Source organism: Miniopterus natalensis, chromosome 11, assembly GCF_054644295.1.
Source record: "Miniopterus natalensis isolate mMinNat1 chromosome 11, mMinNat1.hap1, whole genome shotgun sequence".
NCBI classification, from domain to species: Eukaryota; Metazoa; Chordata; class Mammalia; order Chiroptera; family Miniopteridae; genus Miniopterus; species Miniopterus natalensis.
The window spans coordinates 51,320,139-51,342,098 of record NC_142091.1 but is presented as its reverse complement, the minus strand read 5'-3'; the positions used below and the strand labels follow the sequence as shown (position 1 = coordinate 51,342,098).

The following is a 21,960-nucleotide window of genomic DNA, read 5'->3' as shown; positions in this document are numbered from 1 at the left end:
CTCTCTCCCCCTCCCTCCCTCCTTCTCTCTCCCTCCCTCTCTCTGAAATACAGTCAATAAAAACATATCCTTGGGTGGGGATTAAAAAAAAAAAGGCCTTTGTATTATTAAACTGAACTCTGACATTTTTAGCATTTCTGTCCATTGAACCTTATGCCATTTCATTCTGCAACCTGGTCCCCCTTCTTCCTGTGGCGCTTGTACCATCCAAATTTTCTCTTTAGATTGAAAATACTAATTTTTCCCTTCTATTTTTTTTTTTTTTTACATGACATATTATAGCATAGCATTAAGTCTACTTACTGGAATCATAATGATTTAAATTCAGCTATGCCACCTACTAACAGATATTGGACAAATTAACTTCTTTGAATCTTGGTTTCCTTATCTATGTATGTATACCTTATAGGATTAATTCATGGATTAAATGAACCAATGCATGCAAAGCTCTCTGGCAACTTCCTGTCACATTATACACACCCAATATATGTTAGCCAATATTATTATTTCAGTAATTTTACTCTGTTCCCATTTTGTTCTTTTTCTTCTGGATGGATCTGTTTTGTCCATGACCCAAATAAAATGTACTGCCTGAACTGTACAAGTGCCTTAAAGAGATTCATAGTTCTTATTCAATAATTCTACTTTGGAAAATTTATCCTAAGGATATAATCAGTGATATAGGAAAATATTTTTTCAAAAATGTTCACCACAGAGCAGTTTATAATGGCAAAATATTGAAAGCAATCTAGGTACCCGACAGTAAGGAAATAATGAAATTAGGGCATATTCCTATGATACTATAAAGCACATGCTAAAAATTACATTTTTAATGAAAGTAATGATATGGGAAACATAACATTAAGTGCAAAAGTCATGATAAAAACAGAATATAGAGCATGACCCATTAGAATATGGACTGTGTTCCTGAAATTATGTACATTTTATTCACACAGACAGATATTGATAGGGAAAAAATTCGAAGGGAATACACCATGTGGGTGGTGGATTATAGGTGTTTTTTATTTTTCTTATTATTTTGTAATAACTGTATATAATTTTTATAATCTGAAAAAGAGAATAAACTTTATTTAAAATTTATTTCGCGTGTGTGGCCCAGAACAGAATATGATAATCTACACCTTTATCTTGAACCAGTAAAGTTTCAGAGTCACATCAGTAGTTAAAGAAGGTAATTTACTGATGCTCACTCAGCTGGGAACGGGGCGGAGGCCGTGGGGTCCTAGCGAGCGGCCCCTGGGGCCAGGCAGCAGCTCGTTAGACTGCGGACTTGTGCGCTGTGCCTGGGAAGGAAGTCTGTCAGGCTGGGGCACGTGGCACCGGCCAGTCACAGTAGATACAGTCATCATTCTCACACTGCACATACTTGTTATGATAAGCTTTGATTTCTCTGCGTCATCTTATCTGAATTCTTGACTTTTTAATCCCAGAAAGAATAAAGCTTTGGGACCTGGCACTCTAGATTTTGTTTTGTTTTGTTCTAATCAAAAAAGCAGAAGTGATCCTCAGTGTGAGGGGCTCCAGGGTCCCCGAGGACCTCTTGGTCAGAGGCCCTGTTCAGGTGCTCTTGCCAGCAGTAGCCCAGCCAAGCTCTGCTGCAGCGAAGGCAAAGATTCTTGGGCTTTGCGGACAGGTGGCTCAGAGTTAGTCTGTTGGCTTGTTTTTTTGTTACTGTTGTTGGAGGTAGAATTGAGATAGGAGGGGGCTGTGCTGTCTCCTTCCACATGCTAAAGGTCCAATTTCTAGCTGTTCCCATCCTGAAGCATCACTCAGTGGCTCTCCCTTAGGCCTTGTGGGATCTTCCTGTCTTGTCTTGGGAGGCTTTCTGTTTATCTGCTGACTCAAATTCTGAACATCTGAAGGATCATCTAGTCTTTGAATTCAGCCATTACTTACAGAGCTCAAAGTATTTATGAGACCCTGGAAAGGAGCTGAGGAAATTTGTAGATAAATCCAGCGTCATTCACGTAGCATTTCCAGAGTACATACTCTATGCCTGACTCTGAGCCAAGAGCTGAGTGAAGTACACAGATGAGTGACTTCAATTCAACAAACATCAGGACCTACTATGTGCAGGGCTCTGTTTATCGCACTCAGAAGGAGATGCAGTCTTCATGCTTATGAACGTTATAACCTATATAACCTGGGAAGAGACAGACATGTGAACCACTTAAGTGGAATAAATGCTATTTCTAGAGCAGGGCCCACAGGAGGGAGCAGTTACTTCTGAAGTGGCCTGGCCACTTATTAGCTATGTGCTTTTAGTCAAGGCATTTAACCACTCTTTTCCTCAGTTAATCTATCAAATGAAGATATAATGAATTAATTCACAAAAAGTGCTAGAATGGGACTTGGTAGTTAATAAATGTTAGCAATTCTTTTTCTCCTCCTCTCTCCCTCCTTCCCAAGATGAGTGGTGAAGGTTACCCTGAACCGAGGGGACAGCAGGAGCCAGGCGTGATGAGAGTGGGGTGGTGGGATGCCGTGTGGGGCCTGATGAGGCTGGAATGCAAGTCCCGGTGAATAATTCTACTGGGGAAAGATGCTAGAGGACCACACTAGGCCCAGACCATGGAGGATCTTCAATACCAGACAAAGGAATTTGGGCTTGGGCATCGGGGAGCAAAATAATCCATGTGTACTTTAGGAAGAGTATTTTCACAGAGCAGGGGGAGGCTGGGGAGGAGAGGGACACCAAGGAAGCTGCTGCAGAATTCCAGGCCAGAGCTGAGGCCAGAACCAAGGCTCACTGTTTCTCCGACGCCCTCAGCGTGGCGGAGGCTGAGCAAGAGATTTCGTTCTTCTTCTGTGGGCCTGTGGGTTTCTTGCTGAAGAAACATTGGTTTGAGTGACAGATTATCCCATGTAGCCCGTACATTTTAATAGTCTGAGATTGTGTTCAGCCTTCTGACCTCAAGGCTGAGCCACCCATACATCCCTGCCTGCTTAGCTGCACTCATTGCACTGCGTGCGAGCTGAGCATATGCACAAGGCTTACTGCACATGCACAGCAGTGGCGCCTGCTGGAATCTGAAATAGCCTCATTGCAGGGGAGCCTTTCTGAAGCGAGGCCCAGTATTTAAAATCACAGCAATAAAAATGACCTTGATATTGATCACATATGAAGATATATTTTTCAGAGGACTTATAAAAAGAGTTGGGATATCAAGGGAGATAGAAGTAACATTGAACTCCTTCTAAGTATTAGGAGCTGGGTTGGGTTCTTCGGGGTATTGGATCTTACTGACGCTTCACAATCCCGTGAGGCTAGTGTTATTAAACCCGTTTTACAATGAAGCCTCAGAAAAGAAAGTGCAAGCCTCATGCCCAAGGTCTGATGACTTAACAAATGTCAGACTTTAGACCAGAGTCAATTACGTTTACATTTGTATACAGCTGTGTAATCACCCAAATTAGACACCTCAGCAAGCCTCCCTCGTGCCTCTTCTCCAATATACCCACCCAAAGATAACTGCTATTCTACGCTCTCCTCTTAGATTAGTTGTGCTTGTTTAAAATTTTTAGCTTATTTTGAAATAACTTCAGATTTATGGAAGAGTTATAAGAATAATATGAAGAATTCTCCAAATCCTTCACCCAGGTACAGCATATGTTAACATTTTGCCACTTTTGTGTCCTCTCCCTCTTTGCTGAAAATTTAACATTGATAGAATACTGTTGTTTAATATACAGAGCATCTTCATATTTCTCCAGTTGTCTCCATGATATCTTTTATGGAAGTTTTTCATGTTGATCCAGGTGCCAGTTCAGGATCATATATTGCATTTAGTTGTCATGTCTTTGTGCTTCCTTTCATCTGAAATAGCTTTTAAAATCTTTTATGACTTTGATATTTTTTTCAGAGTACAGGACAATTGTTTTGTAGTTGTTTTGTATAATGACCCTCAATTTGGTTTTATCTGATGTTTCCTCATGATTAGATTTCACTTAGGCACTTTTGGCAGGAGTACGAAATAATGTTGTGTCTTTCATGTATTGCAAGAAGAGGCACCTCATGTCAGTTTGTCCCATTAATAGTAATGCGGATTTATATCACTTGGATAAGATGATTTTGCCTCCTTTCTAAGGTCACCATTTCTCCTTTGTAATTAAGAAATAATCTGTGAAGAGATACTTTGAGACTACGTAAATACCTTGTTCCTCTCGGCCTTTTGCCCAGTAGTTCTACCATCCATTAATAATTCTTCCCTGAATTACCTGTTACTATTGCAAAATTATTTTCTTGTCTAATTCTTTCTTTTACATTTATTATTCTTGACATCATACTATAAGGAAGAGCTTTTCCTGCTCCCCTATTTATTATTCAGTGTGTAATCATGAATTTTTATTTTATTCATTGAGTTATAATCTACTATTGTCATTCATTTTGATGCTCAAATTCTCCCTTATTTAGCCAGTGAGAGACCCTTCAAGCTAGCTTCTGTATCCTTTTTACATGTTCCTGTCATTCTTTGCTCACTTTCTTATTTCCTGGCACAAATAGATGTTTCAGGCTCAAATTGTTCTTTCCCAGTCCCAACCCTAGAACTAGCCATTTCTCTAAGGAGCTCTAAGTCCTCTTAGTTGAACAGAATTTAAAAGCCAAGATCCATGCACCAAGTGAACTCATTGCTTCTGGGGTGTTATTTCTTATAGGTAATTTCATATTGCTTTAATTCAGGGTGTGTGTGTGTGTGTGTGTGTGTGTGTGTGTAAAACTGTGAGTTCATACTTATACCTCTGTTTCTGATCCAGTGTCCACAGGGTTCCTTTTAGCCATCCCTCATATTTGTGTTTCCTAATTCCGGCTCCCAACAACATTAATATATTTCCTCATTTGCTCATTCCTACAATACATACTAAATACTTTTAGAATTGATATATGCATACTACTATGATTTTACAAAATCCACTAAGTAGAGCTAAAGACTTTTTTGGCAGCTTTTTGTTTTTAAACAGAAGTTTTTAGTCAAAGTACTATGTTTAAATGTTATCAGGATTAGTTCTTTTTGCTCCTTCATAACAGTTATACCATTTATTTAAAATAAGCTTTGCCTACTTTTGAGCTTCGTGTAAGTAGAGGCATACAATATTTACTCGTCTGTGTCTGGTTTCTTTTGTTTACCATTATTCTTGAAGATTTATCCATGTTGCGAATAGCTGTAGATTCCTCCTCATTGCTATAAAGTATGCTGAATATATCACCCTTTATCCATTCTACTGGTGATGAATATTGGGTAATTTTATGTTTTTATTTATTATAAGTAAAGCTGCTATGAATATTCTTGTACTTGTCTTTTGATGGAAGTAAGTAATCATTTATTTTGGGTACTTGGGTCTCCTGGCATGCGTGTATGTATGTATGTATGTATATGTATTATTAACAGTACAAAGGAGACTTGATGAAAGCAAACTATAGCCAAGGCAGGTGGTAGGATTTGAGATAAAGCACATCTCCTTGGGGCCGAGGTGATCTGGGAGGCTTCCTCAAGGCAGTGGAATTTTAACTGGGTCTTAAAGGGTTGGTCAGGTTTAGAATGATATGAAGAAAGGAGAATGGTGCCAATAAAGGTACAAAAGTGGGGAAACAGATTTTCCAGGGACAGAGAAGAGACTTGTGTTTCTGAATTTAGTGGGTATGTGCAGGAAAGGGGTAAGAGGTCAAGTGTGGTAGGAAGTTAGGAGGCTTTGAGACTGTGACAACTTAAAAATGCTGTTTTAAAAATGAGATCATGATATGACAGAGAAGAAGGCTTGACGTCTTTTAGATGCCTTCTTTGGGCTAGAGTGAAAAGGACTGAACTAAGATGGTAGCAGCTGGAAGTCAAGACATAGATTTGAGAATCTCTGAGAAGACAGAATTAACAGGACGGAGACAGAGGAGGAGGGAGACAGTCAGAGATCTCCTGGCACTTGAGAGTTTGCGCCTTACCGACAGGAGCAGCTTGGTACCAGTATCAGAAGAGGAAGGCAGTATGGGTAGTGCTTGAACTCACAGGTTTTGGATCAAGGCCAACAGCCTGGGTGTACAGCCCAGCGTAACCTGGGACTAGCGCTTTAACTCCTCGGAGTGTGTTTGCTGACCTGTTGAGTAGGGAGACAGGTTCTCACTTCCCAGAGTAACTGAGGCTGTGAGGCTGTGGGGGTAGAGTCAGTTCTACAATGTCACATGCCTGGCATCCAGACACTTACCAAATTTTAGCTCTCTTCCTCCCCACCCCAACTTTTAAGGAAATACCTAGTTTAAGCGTCATTTCCTAAGGTATATAATGTGCTTTGAAAAAAGGAATTGGCTGTACAGGGAGAATGGGTTCTTCTCCAAGGACTTTGAGGTGGAGGACAGGTGGAGTGACTGGCCTTGAGGTCTCACTTTTTGATCTTTGGCACCTGGGCTTCAGTTAGAAATTCAAGCCCTCCCACTGGGAGTTAAAGGCCTCTTTCTAAGGCCAGGTGCTTCTAGAAGCAGGCCACTGTGCTGCCTCTCTGCTGTCTCCATGGGCTCCATTTGGGGCTATTTCTGAACCAGGGGTAAAACTCTACTGGCTAGCGGGATTGCATTTTACCTGTGAAACATGCCCAGCCTCCCAGCCCTGTTTTTCTAACAGGTTTGGAAATTCTGGTTGTCTCCCAGAGCTCTACACACATGACAGCTGGGTTTGGGCGGGGTACTAGCAGTGTGCACCGAGGTGCCCACTCCCTTCCCTGTGAACCCCAAGGGAGGCGGCCTTTCTGGAGCTGCACCCAGCGGCTTCCCCTTCCTGGAGGCTGTGCGGGCCCAGGCTCTGGGTGAGGCGGGGCGCAGGCTCTGATGCCCCCTCCGCGGCCTGGGGAACGGCCGCCCCTCCCCCGGCGTCACGTGCCTCCGCACTGGCGCCTCGTTGCCATAGCATCCGCGAGCCGGCCCAGGGCACCGGCAGGAACCAATCAGCAGGCCCTGCGGGCCGCCAGGCGCATCCCAAGGTGGTCCCCGGGCTGTCACTAGCAGCTGCGCAGAAGATGAGGGCAGTCCCGGCCCGCTTCCTCTCCTTGGCATCTCAGCGCTTCTTCCCGAGTCCTGTTTGTACCCTGCCCCACTCTGTTCCCCCGCCTTGATTTCCCCATGCTCAGAGTTGGAAAATCTGGTGGAGGACCCCAGGAGGTGACGGCTTCCATAGGGAAGGCAGGGGACAAAGCCTGGTTTCCATTTTACAGCATTTCCCCCCAAGAAAAAGCCCGGGAACAGCTTCTAGATCAGCCCAGGGGAGGACACCTCTAGCCCTAGGATGATGTTGTTTGGGCCCTGAAAGTCTAGGGCTCTCCCCCTTTAGATCCTGGGTAACTGGCACAGGGTTTCCGGATGTAAGGATGTAAGGGTGAGCGGTATATTTCTATCCTGTATACAAACAGGAGGGTTTAAACAGTTGCGAGGACAGAAAGGTTGAATCGGAGTGATCACAGAATCCTGCACCCTCATTAGCTGTAAGACACTGGGCAAGATACCTTATTCCTCAGAACCCTAGTCGCCTGGTTTGTAAAGCAGTTGTAACAAAAGAGTCCCTCTCTTAAGTTTGGCATGTGTTTCAATGAGATAAAACAGGCAAAGCAGTTAGCCAGGTGTCTGGCCATAAACACTCAAAAGGGCCAGTCAGCTGTTTTTAGAAATGGTACAAATGTACTGCTGAGAACTAAAGTGCTCACATTCAACATCTGGCAAATATTTCCATGTTAATCTAAGTTTTGCTTATTCATTTAGTTATTCATTTATCTCATTAATGCATTCATCATATATTTACTGGGCAGCTATTACCAGTCAATTCTTGCCCCAGTTCATTCCCATCCAGCTGCAGTTAGTGGGGTCCAGCCGGTGGGAGATTTCTGAGCATCTCCCTTAATAGCCGACGGAGTCCAGCCTAGCAGGAATGTCGCTGGAAGATCTTGTCCCTGTGGTAGCTAGGGGTTTGGAAATTGTTTTCTGCAGCTCTGCCTCCTCAGTTTGAGATGCCTGAACAGAGAAGATCCCTCTGGCATTTGAGCAGCACTGAGTCAGGACAGCTTTCCACAGCCAGCTTTGTCCCACTCTTCACCCTTGGGGAGGTGTGCCCCACTGCTTCTGAAGGCCCCATCCAGCAAGCCGGAGCCCACTTTATATCTCCCAGGACTGACCTCTGCAGCTGGCTTACTGTGTGTTGCTGTGCTAGAGTTCCTGGAACAATGTCTTGTGCTATTGATGCCCCTGTCATCTCCATACTATTCTTGTAATGCTGTTCCCTTCCTGCCCTCACTGTGCATCTCAGTGCCTGTCTTCACTTGGGCTAGAATGGCCACATCACTACTGACATTTGTTTTGGGATCATCTAACTTGTCTGGGCCGCTTACCTTTTGATCAGCCCCTTGCACCCCTTTATGCCCTGCACTGGGCTGCGTGGCAGAGACACTGCTGGGCAGGCACTTTGCTGAATGTTTGAGAAACAGTGGTGCCTAACTCATGCACAGTTCATGAATAGACATCTCATGTGTGACAAGGGCCATGATGCATAATGCTGTGGGAGTAGCCAGGGTGGAGCAGCTGGGTCTGCCCTGAGCAGTCAGGGCCAGCTTTATAAGGAGGCGATACTTGAGCAATAGACGGTGGGAGAAAGGGAATTCCAGTCAAGGAGAAGAGCGTGCATAAGAGCCTGACATCCTGTAGTGTTCTTTGAGAACATGTAATGTGGTGTGAATGGAACCAAGGGAATATGTTATTTGGGGTTGAGGGTTCATGGGTAGCAGAGGGAGGAAATGAGGCCAGAGAGGTAAACTGGGGCTTCCTCCAGAGGGCCTCATAAGCCACACTGTGTAGTTCAGGCTGTCCTCCCAGTGCTGGGGGCCTGTGAAGTGTTCTGTATAGGGCCATGCCATGGTCAGATTTACATGTAAGAAAGGTGAGCCGCATGGCTATGAGGAGATGCGAGTGTCTCACTTGTCCTCTAGCAATTCTGTGAGGCAGGTGAGCAGGTACTGTTACGTACTTTTTTCCACCTGAGAACACTGAGGCCGGGGAGGGTAAATACCTAGCTAATGGTCTCAGAGCCAGGAAGCAGAGGACTAAGGATTCACCTGGCTTCCTGGCTCTGAATCTCTTTCTCCCAGGCACACTGCCACTGTTAACACAGTCTTCCAGAAAACTGCCTGCAGCTGTGCGGAGGGTAGATGCTGACAGGAGCAATATGAAGCTAACGGTCATTGATACAATCTTGTTGAAGGAGTGTAGCCCTGGGATTTTGTGGCCTGTGGTGTTCAGTCTTCTGGCCTCTGCCAATGCACAGACAGCAGGAAGCAGTGGGGAGCTTTGAGCTTCAAGCTCTATGTGGCCTTGACAAAATCCATTCATCACTGTCTCGCTCATTAATTCAGAGCAGCACCTGCTGCCTGATACTGGCATTTGTCAGTGGCTTGTTTCTGGAAGCCTCTAGTCCTGAAGGTTGGTCAGTTCTGCAGTCCACAGCCCCAGGTTGAACCTTGGCAGTCAGAGGCAGGCCCTTTGTCTGCATATTGTGAAATGAAATCACTTTATTTTTGTAAAACAAAGGTGATACAATCAAGTAGTACAGAACAGGAGCTGGGAGATTGGGAAGACCTGGGTTTTAGTTCTGCTGCTTCCCCTTAGCTAGCTATGAAAGTTATTTAATATGTATGAGCTCAGTTTCTTATCTCTAAAATGAGCAAAGTCAAACCTACCTGAAAAAGATTATTGTGATGATTAAGATGTGATAATGTTTCTAAAGTGCCTTGGCGTGATGCCTGGCACATAAGTCCTCAGTCTATGGTGGCTTTAATTCCTGCCTTTATTGCTGCCATCATCACTACTGCTGCTACCACCACTGTTACAGAAAATTTGAAAAATAGAGAACAGAAGCTGCCCTTTGTAGTTTAGTCATATTTCCTTCAAATCTTTTCCCCCCCACTATAAAACATATCAGATTTTATAGCAGGCTGGGGTTTTCCCCCACTCTGTGGTGGAAACTGCACTGCATTTATTTTTCTTATTTTTAAAAGATTATTTTCTGATTATAAAAATGGTGTTTAAAATTAGAAAGCATTAAAAAAGCAAAAGGAAAAACCATATTCATAATGCCTGTCTCATCCCTAATCCAGAGGCAGTCACTGTCAACGTTTTGATGTATCTCCTTCCAGTCTTTCATTCATGCTTTATTATAGGGTTGAGATTACATTCATAATACAGTTTTTAGGCAATTTTTTTCAGTTCACGGGATATCACGAGTATTTTCCATTGTGTAAGCATCATTTTCCAAGTCTGTATAATAGTTCATCAGGTGGTTCTATCATAATGTACATAAACATTACCCTAATATTAGATATCTAAGTTTTCCCCAGTTTTTCAATCTAAACATCTTTCTATGACAGAACCTAGGGAAGCTCAGTATAACCAGGAAGCATAGAATGAACTTGTGCTGTGTATATGAAACATGGTGGGACCCTCTCAGATAAATTAGATACAGAGCCTGTCTCAAAGGACCTCAGAGACTAGACAATCTGGAAATCTTTACTGGGATCAAATATACAGGTGCTTCTTTGCCAGACACTGTCAGGGAGTTCACCTTCGCTATAGGCCCCTTCCCTTTAGAAGATGGGATCTGGGAAGCACAGCTTTTATAAGGAAAAAAGCCTCAGAAGCCTTGCTGCCCCTTCTCACTTACCAGTGTGTTATTTGGCCTTCAGTGCTGAAATGCCTTTTGAACCTGTCACTGTCAGGGGTCTATGCTGATTACTTTTGAGTATCACTTCCAGGTGGTTTTCACTGGGAAAGAGTGAGAAGCTGTAGCATCAGGAAAGGAACTTGTGTGAGAATCAGCGTGGTTGTAGTCTTAGTTTTGACACACTTGCCGTGGCATGTAAGGCAAATTCTGTCCTCCCAATCCTCAGTTTTCTCTTCATAATGTCGAAAGATTGGACTAGAAAACCTCCAGGGCCCTTCCCTCCTTGAGTACCTGAGACTTCCTCTTGCCAGGAGCTAAAGTGAGCATCCTGATAAAGGTCACAGGATGCTTCTCCAGAGTGTTGAGTTTCTTTTAATTAGTACCTGGAGGGTGATTTCTGCTTTTATATTCCCAACCATTTCCTCCTGGCAGCAGTTGGGATGTGCAAAGAATGAAAGAAGGGCCTGTCACTGGGTGGACACTGGATTCAGAACCCTAAATGATTGTCTTTCATGTATCAGGTATTTGTTCTTTTATGTATTTTGTTCTTTCATTTATTCTCTTATTTAACAGATGTTAGTTGAGTCCCTGGCCTTGTACAATCCAACTGTGCAATGCAGAGGTGGATCAGAGTCCTTTTCTCAAGATATATACAGCCTAGTGAGGAGACAGGAAAAAATGCAAAAGGCCACAAGATAATTGCTACAGTGGGGGTGCATATAAGTTGTCCAAGGAAAGGAGTGCTTGAGCCTGCCTAGAAGCAACTGCAAAGGAATCTCAGTGGACGCTTTGAGATTTTAAAGGATGAGTGGAAGTTTTCTAGGTTGGCAGTTGTTGAGGTCATTCCAAGCAGAGAACAGCATGTGCAAAGGCCTCTGCATGTGTAGAGGTGTGACAGATGTGTCATGTCCAGAGAACTACAGATATTTGTGTGACTGGAAGGTGAACAGATGAGAAAAGTCAAGCATTTGTCCTTAGACAAGTCTGTTTCCACCAAATTCTCTGCTCATTTTGTCAGTTAGGATAAGAGTGATGGTCTTTTTAGTTCAGTTTTCAAAAACTATCATTTGTATTGCCTTATATTTTAGTTTTTATAGTAATACAGGCTCATTATAGAAAGTTTGAAAAATACAAAAAAGTAGAAAGAAGAAAGGATTTTTAAAAATCACTTATGTTCTCACTGCCTAAAAACAAATACATTAACATCTTTAGATATTTCATTCAATTTTTAAAATTCACTTTTCCTTTTTATGTAGTTGTGAGTATGTTGTAATTATAGTCAACTTTTGTATATGGTGCCCCTTTCTACTTACTTTGTAAAATTTGCCAAAAACAGACGTTAGGGTTATTAAAAAAATGACTGTGACCATAAAATAAATAGGCTGAAATATCTATACATTTTCTTTTTCTAATGTAACTTATTTTCTTTCTTTTTACAGGTCTCATGTGGCTCAGAACATAATCTGGCAGTGGTTGGTAAGTAGCTAATATCCTGGTAACTGTTTATTCTGAAACTCATGTGGCAAAATTAAAGACTCTTTGTTAACCAGAGGCCAGGGTGCCTGTGTGTGTGTGTGTGTGTGTTGAGATTCTGGGAAATGGAAGTCTTTGCTTGACCAAGGCTAGAACCTCCTTTTCTACACATTTCAATCCACATCATTGAGATTCTTCTTAAGGTGCCTGAGCTGGTCTCCCTACCTCAGGAAGTGGTATTTGAGGATATTAAAGATCTTACAGGTTGGGGGCAGCATGTGTAGAAAGCTAGACATAAAAGAGGAAGGGAGTTGAGCTGCTACTCCTTCCTTAACTAAATCCCTTCCACCAAGTTTATTTCTCCTGGGTGGCTCGGCTCGCTCTTTGGAAATATGAGGCTCTGTTTACTCATTGCCTTGTATTTTGTGGTGCTTGGGAACTCTTAGTTGAAGCTTCTGATTAATTAGGCTTCCTCTTAGTTGATTCTGGATAACCAGGACCTATGAGTAATTCCTTCAAGGAGCCTTCTTATTGCTTCCGCTGGTAGACTCTGTCTATGTCTCACACTAGGGGTGGGGAACATCCGGCCCGAGGGCCGTAGATACTGCCAGTGAAATAATTTGATTTGACCCTGCCAAGGGACTAGAAATTCAGTAAATCTAGGAGCTTTTTCATAGGTAATTTTAAAATATATCTATATCTATCTATATCTATATCTATATCTATATCTATATCTATATCTATATCTATATCTATATCTATATCTATATCTATATCTATATCTATATCTATATCTATATCTATATCTATCTATCATCTATCTATCTATCTATCTATCTATCTATCTATCTATCTATCTATCTATCTATCATCTCTTTATTAATTTCAGAGAGAGGAAGGGGGGAGAGAGAGAGAGAGAGAGAAAGAGAGAAAGAGAAACATCTATGATGAGAGAGTCATGATCAGCTGCCTCCTGCATGTCCCATACCGGGGACCGAGTCCTCAACCCAGGAGTGTGCCCGACCAGGAGTCAAACCATGATCTCCTGGATCATAGGCCGATGCTCAACCACTGAGCCATGCCGGCCAGGCATAGCTAATTTTAAAGTTGATAATTTTGTATGGCCTGCGAATGATGTTATGAATATCCAAATGGCTCTGGATAGATAAAAAGTTTCTCACCCCTGCATTAGAGAGGCAGCACTGTAGGTCCCAAATGCTTAAGTGCAATACAGGTTGCCACTTATTAGCTGTGTACTTGGACAAGGAATTTAACCCCTCAATGCCTCACTTTCTTTATCTTTAAAATGGGGAGGGCAATAGCGCCTCCCTCAGAGGGTCGTTGAGGGGGTTCAGTTAATACATGTAAGGCACGTGGAACAGTACTTAGCTCCTAGTAAGGGTTTTAGAAGAGCTGGTTGTTATTTCTCGACATCATTTATTCATATAATTGTCCTCCTGTGGGCTCTTGTTCGCCATCTATAAAGTGGAGGGGTTAAAACAGGAAACCAAGGTTCCCTTCAGCTCTGATATCTTAGGACTCTGTTACAGCCCTCACCGCCTGCCCTGGGCCAGCCATTTCTGCTCCTGTCTGCTTCTCCCTCCCAGCCTCTGACTCTGAGCTTCTGAAGAGCAAGGCCCCTGTGCTTTCCTTTTGCTTCCTGCCTATTTGTGGCACCCAGAGCAGTGCCTGGCACTCAGCAGAGACTCGAGCACTCTTTTCTGAATTGAGCTAGACTGGCTCAGCTGCCTGGGGCGGCAGCAGTTTGAAGCAGTCCTTGGCAGGCCTGAACGTGATGTGCAAGGAGGCAGAACCAAGGACAGCGAGGAGGTAGGCTGCCAGCCAGCAGAGGGGGTGGGGAGTAAAAGGGGCTGTAGTCAGAGGAGTGAGAAAACAGAACAGCAAGCCTGCACGCTTTGCAGCAGCCCCGGAACTGCTCCAGCCTGGGTGTAATTAAGACAGGCAAATCAGAGAATCCGAGGTGCTGATGCTGTCACTGGTCTGGGAGAGGGTGGCCTCCTCTGGGACCACACACACAAGAAGATTGCAGGGAATCTAAATATTTGAAAGAACAAAATTCAGACAAAGGAGGAGGGGGCCAGAGCTAGCAGGCCAGCAGGCTGAGCTGAGAGTCAGCCTGAGGCTATAGAAAGAGCAGAGACTCTGCAGGCAGACAGCCTTGGTGCAAACCGGCTCCATCTCTGTGCGAGCTTCCAGTTTTTCCCCTCCTCTATATAATAGGGATAATTTCATCTTGCAGGATGGTTGTGACGATGAGGTGAGATAACGTATGAGGTGAGATAACTTGGTAAATAGGGGGTGCATAAGAAATACATTCATATGTACATATATATTTATAATTCTGTTTCTTATTTCTCTTGGTCAGGGTGGGCAGAGGGGAGACTTGCATGTTAGTGTGTCTATTCTAGTAAAGTAATTCTTAGTCGGAAGAGAGAAATGATAATGTTCTGGAAAGGTGTGTCCCATGTTACCCAAGTGAGGAGAACATCAGAGATAGTGGAGAGCAGGGCATGCTGGTGCACTCCCTGAGGAAAGACCTGTCATTTTCTCTTTTATATCCAGTGCCTGAGGTCTGGCTCACAGTGTGCGGAATGAATGGTTCCAGAGTCAGGATAGGTGGGCCCAGTCACAGAGCTCTGAACATGGCTACGTGCCTGCGTGTGAGCTGGGAGCAGAGGCTTCCCAGCATGGGAGGAATGGGGCCCTTAGTTGGTGCCCTGCGGGGTGCAAGCTGTGCACCAGGAGGCGACAAGAAGTGCCTGTTAGTCCTGGCAGGAGGCCAGCAAGAGGGAGACAAGCTGGAGGAGGAGAGTTCCTACCAGCTGAAAGCCTGGTTCTCAGAGCCAGCTCCTCCCCTCAGCCCTCTGCCATTGCCCACTCTAGATGGATTTCCCACCTCCAGTCTCATTCCTGGAATCCAGCCCCACAATGCCTGGTACTGGGTCCCACACGTTGTAGGCACACAATAGTTACAAAATAGACTAGAACAGAATATGAAGAAGCCAAACCTTGCTCAAGGACAGAAGCAGTCTTGATGTCTAATGAATGAGTGACAATCAAAATTGGAAGGGGAGGTGAAAAAGAGATGGGTAAGGAACATGACTGAGGACGTACACTGTCTTAGAATGGACACAGCTCCACAAAGCATATTTATTGCACCTACTTTATAGAGGAGACAACTGAGACTCGGAGATATGACAGATTAACCAGGTTGCCCAGGGATAAGTAGCAGTACATGTAGAGCTGTCTGCCTGACTTCCAGGATTGTTCTTTTGACTCTATCGGACCCTAAGGCCTGAGGCACTTTGGGTGGTGCTGAGGAAGAGCATAGGCACTGGGTTCAAACTCTGGCTCTTCTACTTGTGAGCCTGGTAACCTTGTCTAAGTGGCTTAACCTCTCTGTGTCTTGATCGTCTCATCTGTGATATATATGTTATGTAAATTGCTAACTCCCTGGCCCAAAAGTAATGGCTCAACAAATGTTAGCTGATATTATCATTACTGTTTATTAAGACTTCAAGGAAGGGAGTAATTTTAAGATGACTATAAGAAGGTCTGAGATTCAGGGTGGGAATCTCAGGAGCTAGAGAGGGAAGTATCTCCTCCCACTCCGCAAAATGTCAGAGTCCAGGGCAGATGCTCAGCATAGCTGCAGAATGGATTTTTAAACTGAAGCCTGGGGACTCCAGTCTAGGGAATCTGGAACCGCTGCTAGCCCTAATTTGTGCCAGTCAGGATTCTGCTGTCCACTGTCCCAGGCAGGGACTCAGGGTCTGCATGTCCAGCTTGAGGCAAGCTCCACAGCAGCCGCATTTCAGGTTTCTTCAGAGATCAAAGTAATTCTACTCTGCTACCTCATTTGCTTCCAGGTTTCCTCTTCCCCACTTCTTTTGCAATCTGCTCTTGTTCTTTCCTTAGTTTTCCAATGAAGAATCTCTTGATGTGTTCTGTGTTTGCTACCAGGCACCCCCATGGCTAGAAAGGATAGTCAGTTCTTGCTTTAGATAAACTGCTGGAGCTGGGCAGAGACAAACTCAAGTGACAAACAAGAAGGAGAGAACCTGGCCACTCTTTAGTTATGTCCTTGTACAATCACTCTTCCTCACTGAGCCTGATTCCTCATCTGTAAAATCTCCTTCACAGTACCACCCATAAAAGTTGTTTTGCCAAATGGCACAGGTATGTCAGGCGCCAGCCCAGTGCCTGCCCCATAATAGGTGCTCAGCAGGTGCTCGCCCACTTGGCAGGTACACTAGTTTGCTTCCTTTCTTAATCCTTTTTAGCCAGGATTTCCCTCTACATCTGAGAAAGCTGGCGGACAAGCTCCCATTCGTGGGTGTAAGCTGAGGTCAGCAGAGGTGAGATGAGGGCAAGTGGCCACCACTTGCTGGGAAGATCCCTGCCTGCCAGAGGCCGGCTCCCCAGGCCCGGCCCTGTCTTTGGGGCCCTCACCTTTGTGTCTGGCTGAATTAACTCCAGCTGTTTTGCTTCCCCCGGGAGCAGCTTATTTTGGCTTGAATGGGCAATTTGTTTGCCTTCTCTCCTGATGTGCAGTTGTTCAGCCTTCCCTTCCTGCAGAGAAAAAAGAGCTGACTGCATTTCCTCTCTCCCTGCTCCACACAGACCCTTGGAAAGGATTTTATTGGTGGCTTTTTCCTGGAGCGCTCAGGCTCACCAGACAGGCATTGTTAAAGGGTTAGATATTTGGCAGGGAAATATGGTGCCGCCTCCTCCTCCTCCTTCCCCTCCTTCAAGCAAAGCCAGTTCTTTTTATCAAAGTGGAGCAATAATCTATGCAAGGATTTTTTTTTTTTTTTCCATCTCAATGATGAGTTCCAATTGTTGAACCTTTGTATCTTTGTAATATATGTGGCAGATGTCTGATCTTGGCCTGAAACCCATCACACAGTACGAATTTAATAGAACTCTTTTTTTGACACTGGCTGCCCCTCTGAGAGGCAGTATCTGCAAACCTCAAGGCCTTGTAGAGAGAGCTTTGTCATAAGTACAAACTCGTGTGGTCCTATGCACAGTGTGATGGACAAAGTGCATTATTATCCATTTAATCCTCATAGCAACTTGGTGAGCTGGCACTACCGTCAAGCCCATCTTCTAGATGAGGGCAGCTGGAGCTTCGGCTGAGCAGTTTGCCCCACTCAGGTCACAGGGTGGTCAGGAGGAGTCTGTGTGTTGGGTCTTTAACCTGAGTCTCTAACTTCAGAGCCTGTGGTCTCCTACCTGATGCTGCCTTCCTGCTTACCTGTGCCCGTCTGGCCTGCTTTTAAGGCCAGATAACATTACTTCATCTGTTCATTTCAATGCTTAGTTCCCTTCATGTTGGCAAGTTCTTAGGTTCATCCAGCCTAACTCTCCTCTGCTTCAGATTAAGCAGTGCTCTTTATAACAACCAGATAAAATTGTGAAATCCATGGCATGGTTTTGGAAAACCACCCCTTTTAGGATTCTTCTTCCCCCCTCCATTGTCCTTTACTTCTTTTTGAAAGATAATTTACTTATATAGTTTTAAAAATAATTAATACATGTACATGATTCAAAATTTAAAAAGCATAGAAAGATTTGGAAAGTAAGACCTCCCTCCTTCCATATCCCTCATCTATCCAGTGTCCCCATACTCTTCTACCACAGTGCGCAGCTAATGCTATTATTAGTCTCTTTTGAATCCTTCTAGATTCTTTTTGCATACATAAGTGAATACTAAGATATATTTTTATCCCCCCATTTACATAAATTGTAGTATACCATACACGCTTTTTAGTGTCTGATTTTTTTCTTTCAACAGTTTTATCTGGGAAATCTTTCTGCATCAGTATAAAAGCCTTCCTACTTCGTCATTATAGCTACATAATGTTCCAGTGTACCTGTGTACCATGATTTATTTAACCAGTGCCCTGTTGATGGTCATTTAGGTCATTTTCAGTCTTTTGCTATTACAAGTAATGATGTGGTGAAGAACCTCACATGTGTTTTATTTCACGTGTGGGAGAGTGTAGTCATAGCATAAATTCCTAGAAGTGAAGTTATCGTATCACAGACTAAGTGTATTCATTTTGCAAGATACTGCAGAATTGGTCTCCATAGGAATTACACCATTTTCCACTCCCACCAGCGATGTATAAGAGTGCCTGTTTATGATGTCTCCCTAATAGAGTATGTTAAGAAACTTTTGGATTTTTGCCAATCTGATAGTTGACAAACTACTTAGGGTGGTTTTGTTTGTTTTCCTTTTTAAATTGAAGTACAGTATATTATAGAAAAGTGCACAGATCTCAAGGTTTCAGTTTGCCGAGTTTTTTACATATGTATATACCTAAGAAGCCACCATCCAGCACAAGAAACAGAAAGTTTCCAGCACCCAGAAGGCCACCTCACATGCCTTCTCAGTCAAGAACCCACCTCAGGTGTGACCACTGTCCCGACTTCTGTCTCCAGAGACGAGTTCTGCCTGTGCTTGAACTTCATATCATACAGTGTGTACTCTTTTGTTCAGCACATTGTGTCTATAGGAAATTTCCATTTTATGTGTAGCAATAGTTCTTTTTTACTCATCAGTCATATTCCACTGTATGAATATACCACAACTTATTCACTTAGCTGTTGATGAACGTTTGGTTTGTTTCCAGTTTAGAATTGTGACTAACATGGCTATGAACATTCTTATCGTGCCTTTTGGTGAACACATATGTTAGTTTCTCTTAGGTGTGTAGGATTTCTGGGTCATAAGTATAACATTAGGAGGTACTTCTCAATAGTTTTCAAAAGTGGTGTACCAGTTTGTACTCCCACCAGTAATATATGAGAGTTCCAACTGTGCCATAACCTTGCCAGGTATTTTGTCTTCCTGATTTAGGCTGTTCTGCTGAGTGTGTGGTCCTGGGCAGTTTTTCTCTCTGGGCCTTAAGATCCCCATCTGAGAAATGTTTCTGAAGTTGGCTACACCACTTAAGTCTGGCCTCACATCCACAAACTGTGTTGTGCATCTTAGTAGGCCATAACTGTCCACACATGTCTTGCAGGCAGTAGGTGCTTCACATGTTTGTTAATCACTGTGAATCTTACACTGTTTCCCTCATTCCCTCCCTTTAGCTCACCAGCAGCTGGTAATGTAGCATTCTGGATGCCGTGGAGGCATACAGCAAGCCATTGTTACCTCATGGGGCCAACATTTAATGGGAAAGAGAGCTATGAATTAAGCTTGGTTCATAATATGTACTTAATAATGAATGAATGAATGAATGAATGACTGAATACAAAGCAGAGAGTACCAAGAATTAGGAGAGTGAAGAGCAAGGAGTGATTAATTTTGGAAATCCTCATGAAAGGGGTGGCTCCTGAATGGAGGAAGGGTGAAGAGGATTCTGTGCTGAGGGATCAACATGAGCAAGGGGAAGGAAGGCTTGAAAGTGTGAATCATGGTTGAGGTACAAATGGTTGACCAGCATGACAGCTGAGGGTCAGCTGGGGCCGTCTCCAATGGTATTCTGAGGGACACTGACTTCATTGTGTAGTCACTATGGATCTTAATGGGTTATTTAGCAGACATTTCAGAAGCTGACAATTACCGAAGATAAAAGGCTTTAAAAAAAACTAAAGATAACGCCTTTTTACAGAGTAAAAGAGAGCTGACAGTAGTTGGGTACCTACTAAGTGCTGGCACCAATCTGAGCATTTCGCATATATCATTTCATTTAGCTATCATCATGCAAGGTAGAAAGTATATAGATACTTGTCTCTATTTTACTCATGGGAAAATGGAGACTCAAAGAGGTGGATCCCAGGATTCAGACTAACATCTGCTAACTCTGAGGTTGGCATTGTACCACCTCCCTGCAGAGGTCAGGCTTTGGCTTAATTAGCATATCAGTCTGCATCAACTGAGCTTATAGCATGCAGTGACTTTGGAAGACTGGAAAAACCAACAGCAGAGCTGGTACTGATAGTACTTGTTGGGGGTGGGCAGAGGCCAGCCCCTATCGCAGTCTCTCCTCAGCATTGCACCTAGGAGGCCATGTGCAGCATGGGGCAGCTTTGACAGTGACCAAGCAGTCAGGCCCATGAGCCTGCTCTGTTATTCCTTAAACAGGAGCAAGCACTGCAACCTAAGACACCATGGTATCGCCCCAGACTTCTTTGTACCCAAAGGCCTCAGCTTGCACAGCGCCTTTAAATACCACTTACCCTGTGGCTGCGGTCCCTGCTGCCTCTTGTCTTTGTGGAATCCCCTGTTCCTCCTGGGTGCACCTAAAGCCCTTAAACGCAGAACAGCTGTGACTGTTTATTCCAAAGTGTGCTCTCTGTGCAGGGCTTCAGCAACATTCTTTTTCCCCATTTGGCCGTTCATGGATTTATTCATTCATTAGGAGCCTGTACAGTGTTGGAGAAAGAGCCCTGGGCCAAGGGACCTGAGTATAAGACTAGCAGCTGCTACCTTGGACAGGCTACTTTCCTTCTCTGGGCCTCCTTTTCTTTTTGGATAAAAACAGAGAATTGTATAAGGTAGTCGTCATTGAGGTCTCAACCAGCTCTGGCACTTTCTGAGACTGTGTTTCGTTCATCCATAAACTCATACCTTCACCCTAACATGGGGTTAGGGAATGCTTCTCATAAGAGATGATGTTTGAGGTGGGTCTTAAAGGATGAATAGCAGGAATAGAAAGGCTTGCCAGGCAATGATAGCAACAGGAACAAAAGCATGGAGAAGGAGTGGAAAATTGGGCAAGGAACAGAGCAGTGGGAGACAAGGCTGCAGGGGGTCTGGGGCCATGTCTCGAAGGCCTTGAATGCCAGGCTAAGGAGATGGGACTTCATCCTGCAGGGTAACAGGGACTAGGAAAGATTTTAAAGCAGAGCAATGATTTGGTCTGATCTGTTTTCAGAAGCTAGTGGCTGTTCAACAGCAGAATCGGGGAGGAATGGCAGTGTGTTTGATCTTGTGGCTTTGTAAGATATTAATTCAGTAAGTTTGTGCTTTTCAGTTTGAGACAATAAAGATGCTGCTTACCCATTGGCTCTCAGCACACTGGATGTCTGATTGTTCTGACTAGGCTTTGTGGCTCCAGAATCCCCATCAGACTCTACCCTGACCTAGTTGCAACAAGCCCAGCCCAGCCCAGTCTCTCCCTCTTCCCAAGGCAGCCAAAAGGCTAAACTTGGTCATGAACCTCCACAATATAGCCCTAGTGGGGCATGTTGTATATGTCAGTAGCGTCGTATGTGTGCACACTGCTTCACAGTGCACAGGGCACTTCTCATCCATCCCCTTTCTCTCTCACAGTAACTCTGAAGTTCTCAGGGAAAGTACAATCAATCCCTGGTGTGCAGAAGAGAAAATGAAAGCTCAGAAAGGTTGCATGATTTACTCCAAGCGGCATAATGTAGTGTAAGGAACTGAGGCCTTAGAGTTAGGAAGTCATGGGTTCCAATTCCAGCTCTGCTTCTTAATGTCTGTGTGACCATGGGCAGGGCTGTTACCCTCTCTGAGTCTGTGAGTTTCTCATCTCTAAGGATTGAGATAATAATAACTTCTGTAAGTGCTCGTCATTGGAATGAATTATATGGTTTATGGAAAAGCTCTTGGCACAGGATAGGTAGTCGGCAGCTCTCTTTCTGACTCATTTCAGTGCTCTTTCTGGTGTTTCTTCTTGCTTCCCATATGCCCCTCTTTGTCATCACTCTTGCTCCTCTATTCTTAAGTCAACACCACAGACATGTATTGATGAAAACATTCTTCCTTTGTTCCCAGCATGAAGCT

General features: G+C 43.9%; 1 protein-coding gene across 3 annotated transcripts in view; it reads left to right on the top strand.

The window, feature by feature from the left end:
- The window catches only part of SERGEF (secretion regulating guanine nucleotide exchange factor), a 172,538-nt gene that overhangs the window by 99,757 nt on the left and 50,821 nt on the right, over nt 1-21,960 (top strand). For all 3 annotated transcript variants that reach the window (XM_087821761.1, XM_016225153.2, XM_016225152.2), the window contains one exon: nt 12,137-12,173. In XM_087821761.1, the coding sequence (XP_087677887.1) occupies nt 12,137-12,173 (37 nt within the window). The remainder of the gene's footprint in view (nt 1-12,136; nt 12,174-21,960) is intronic.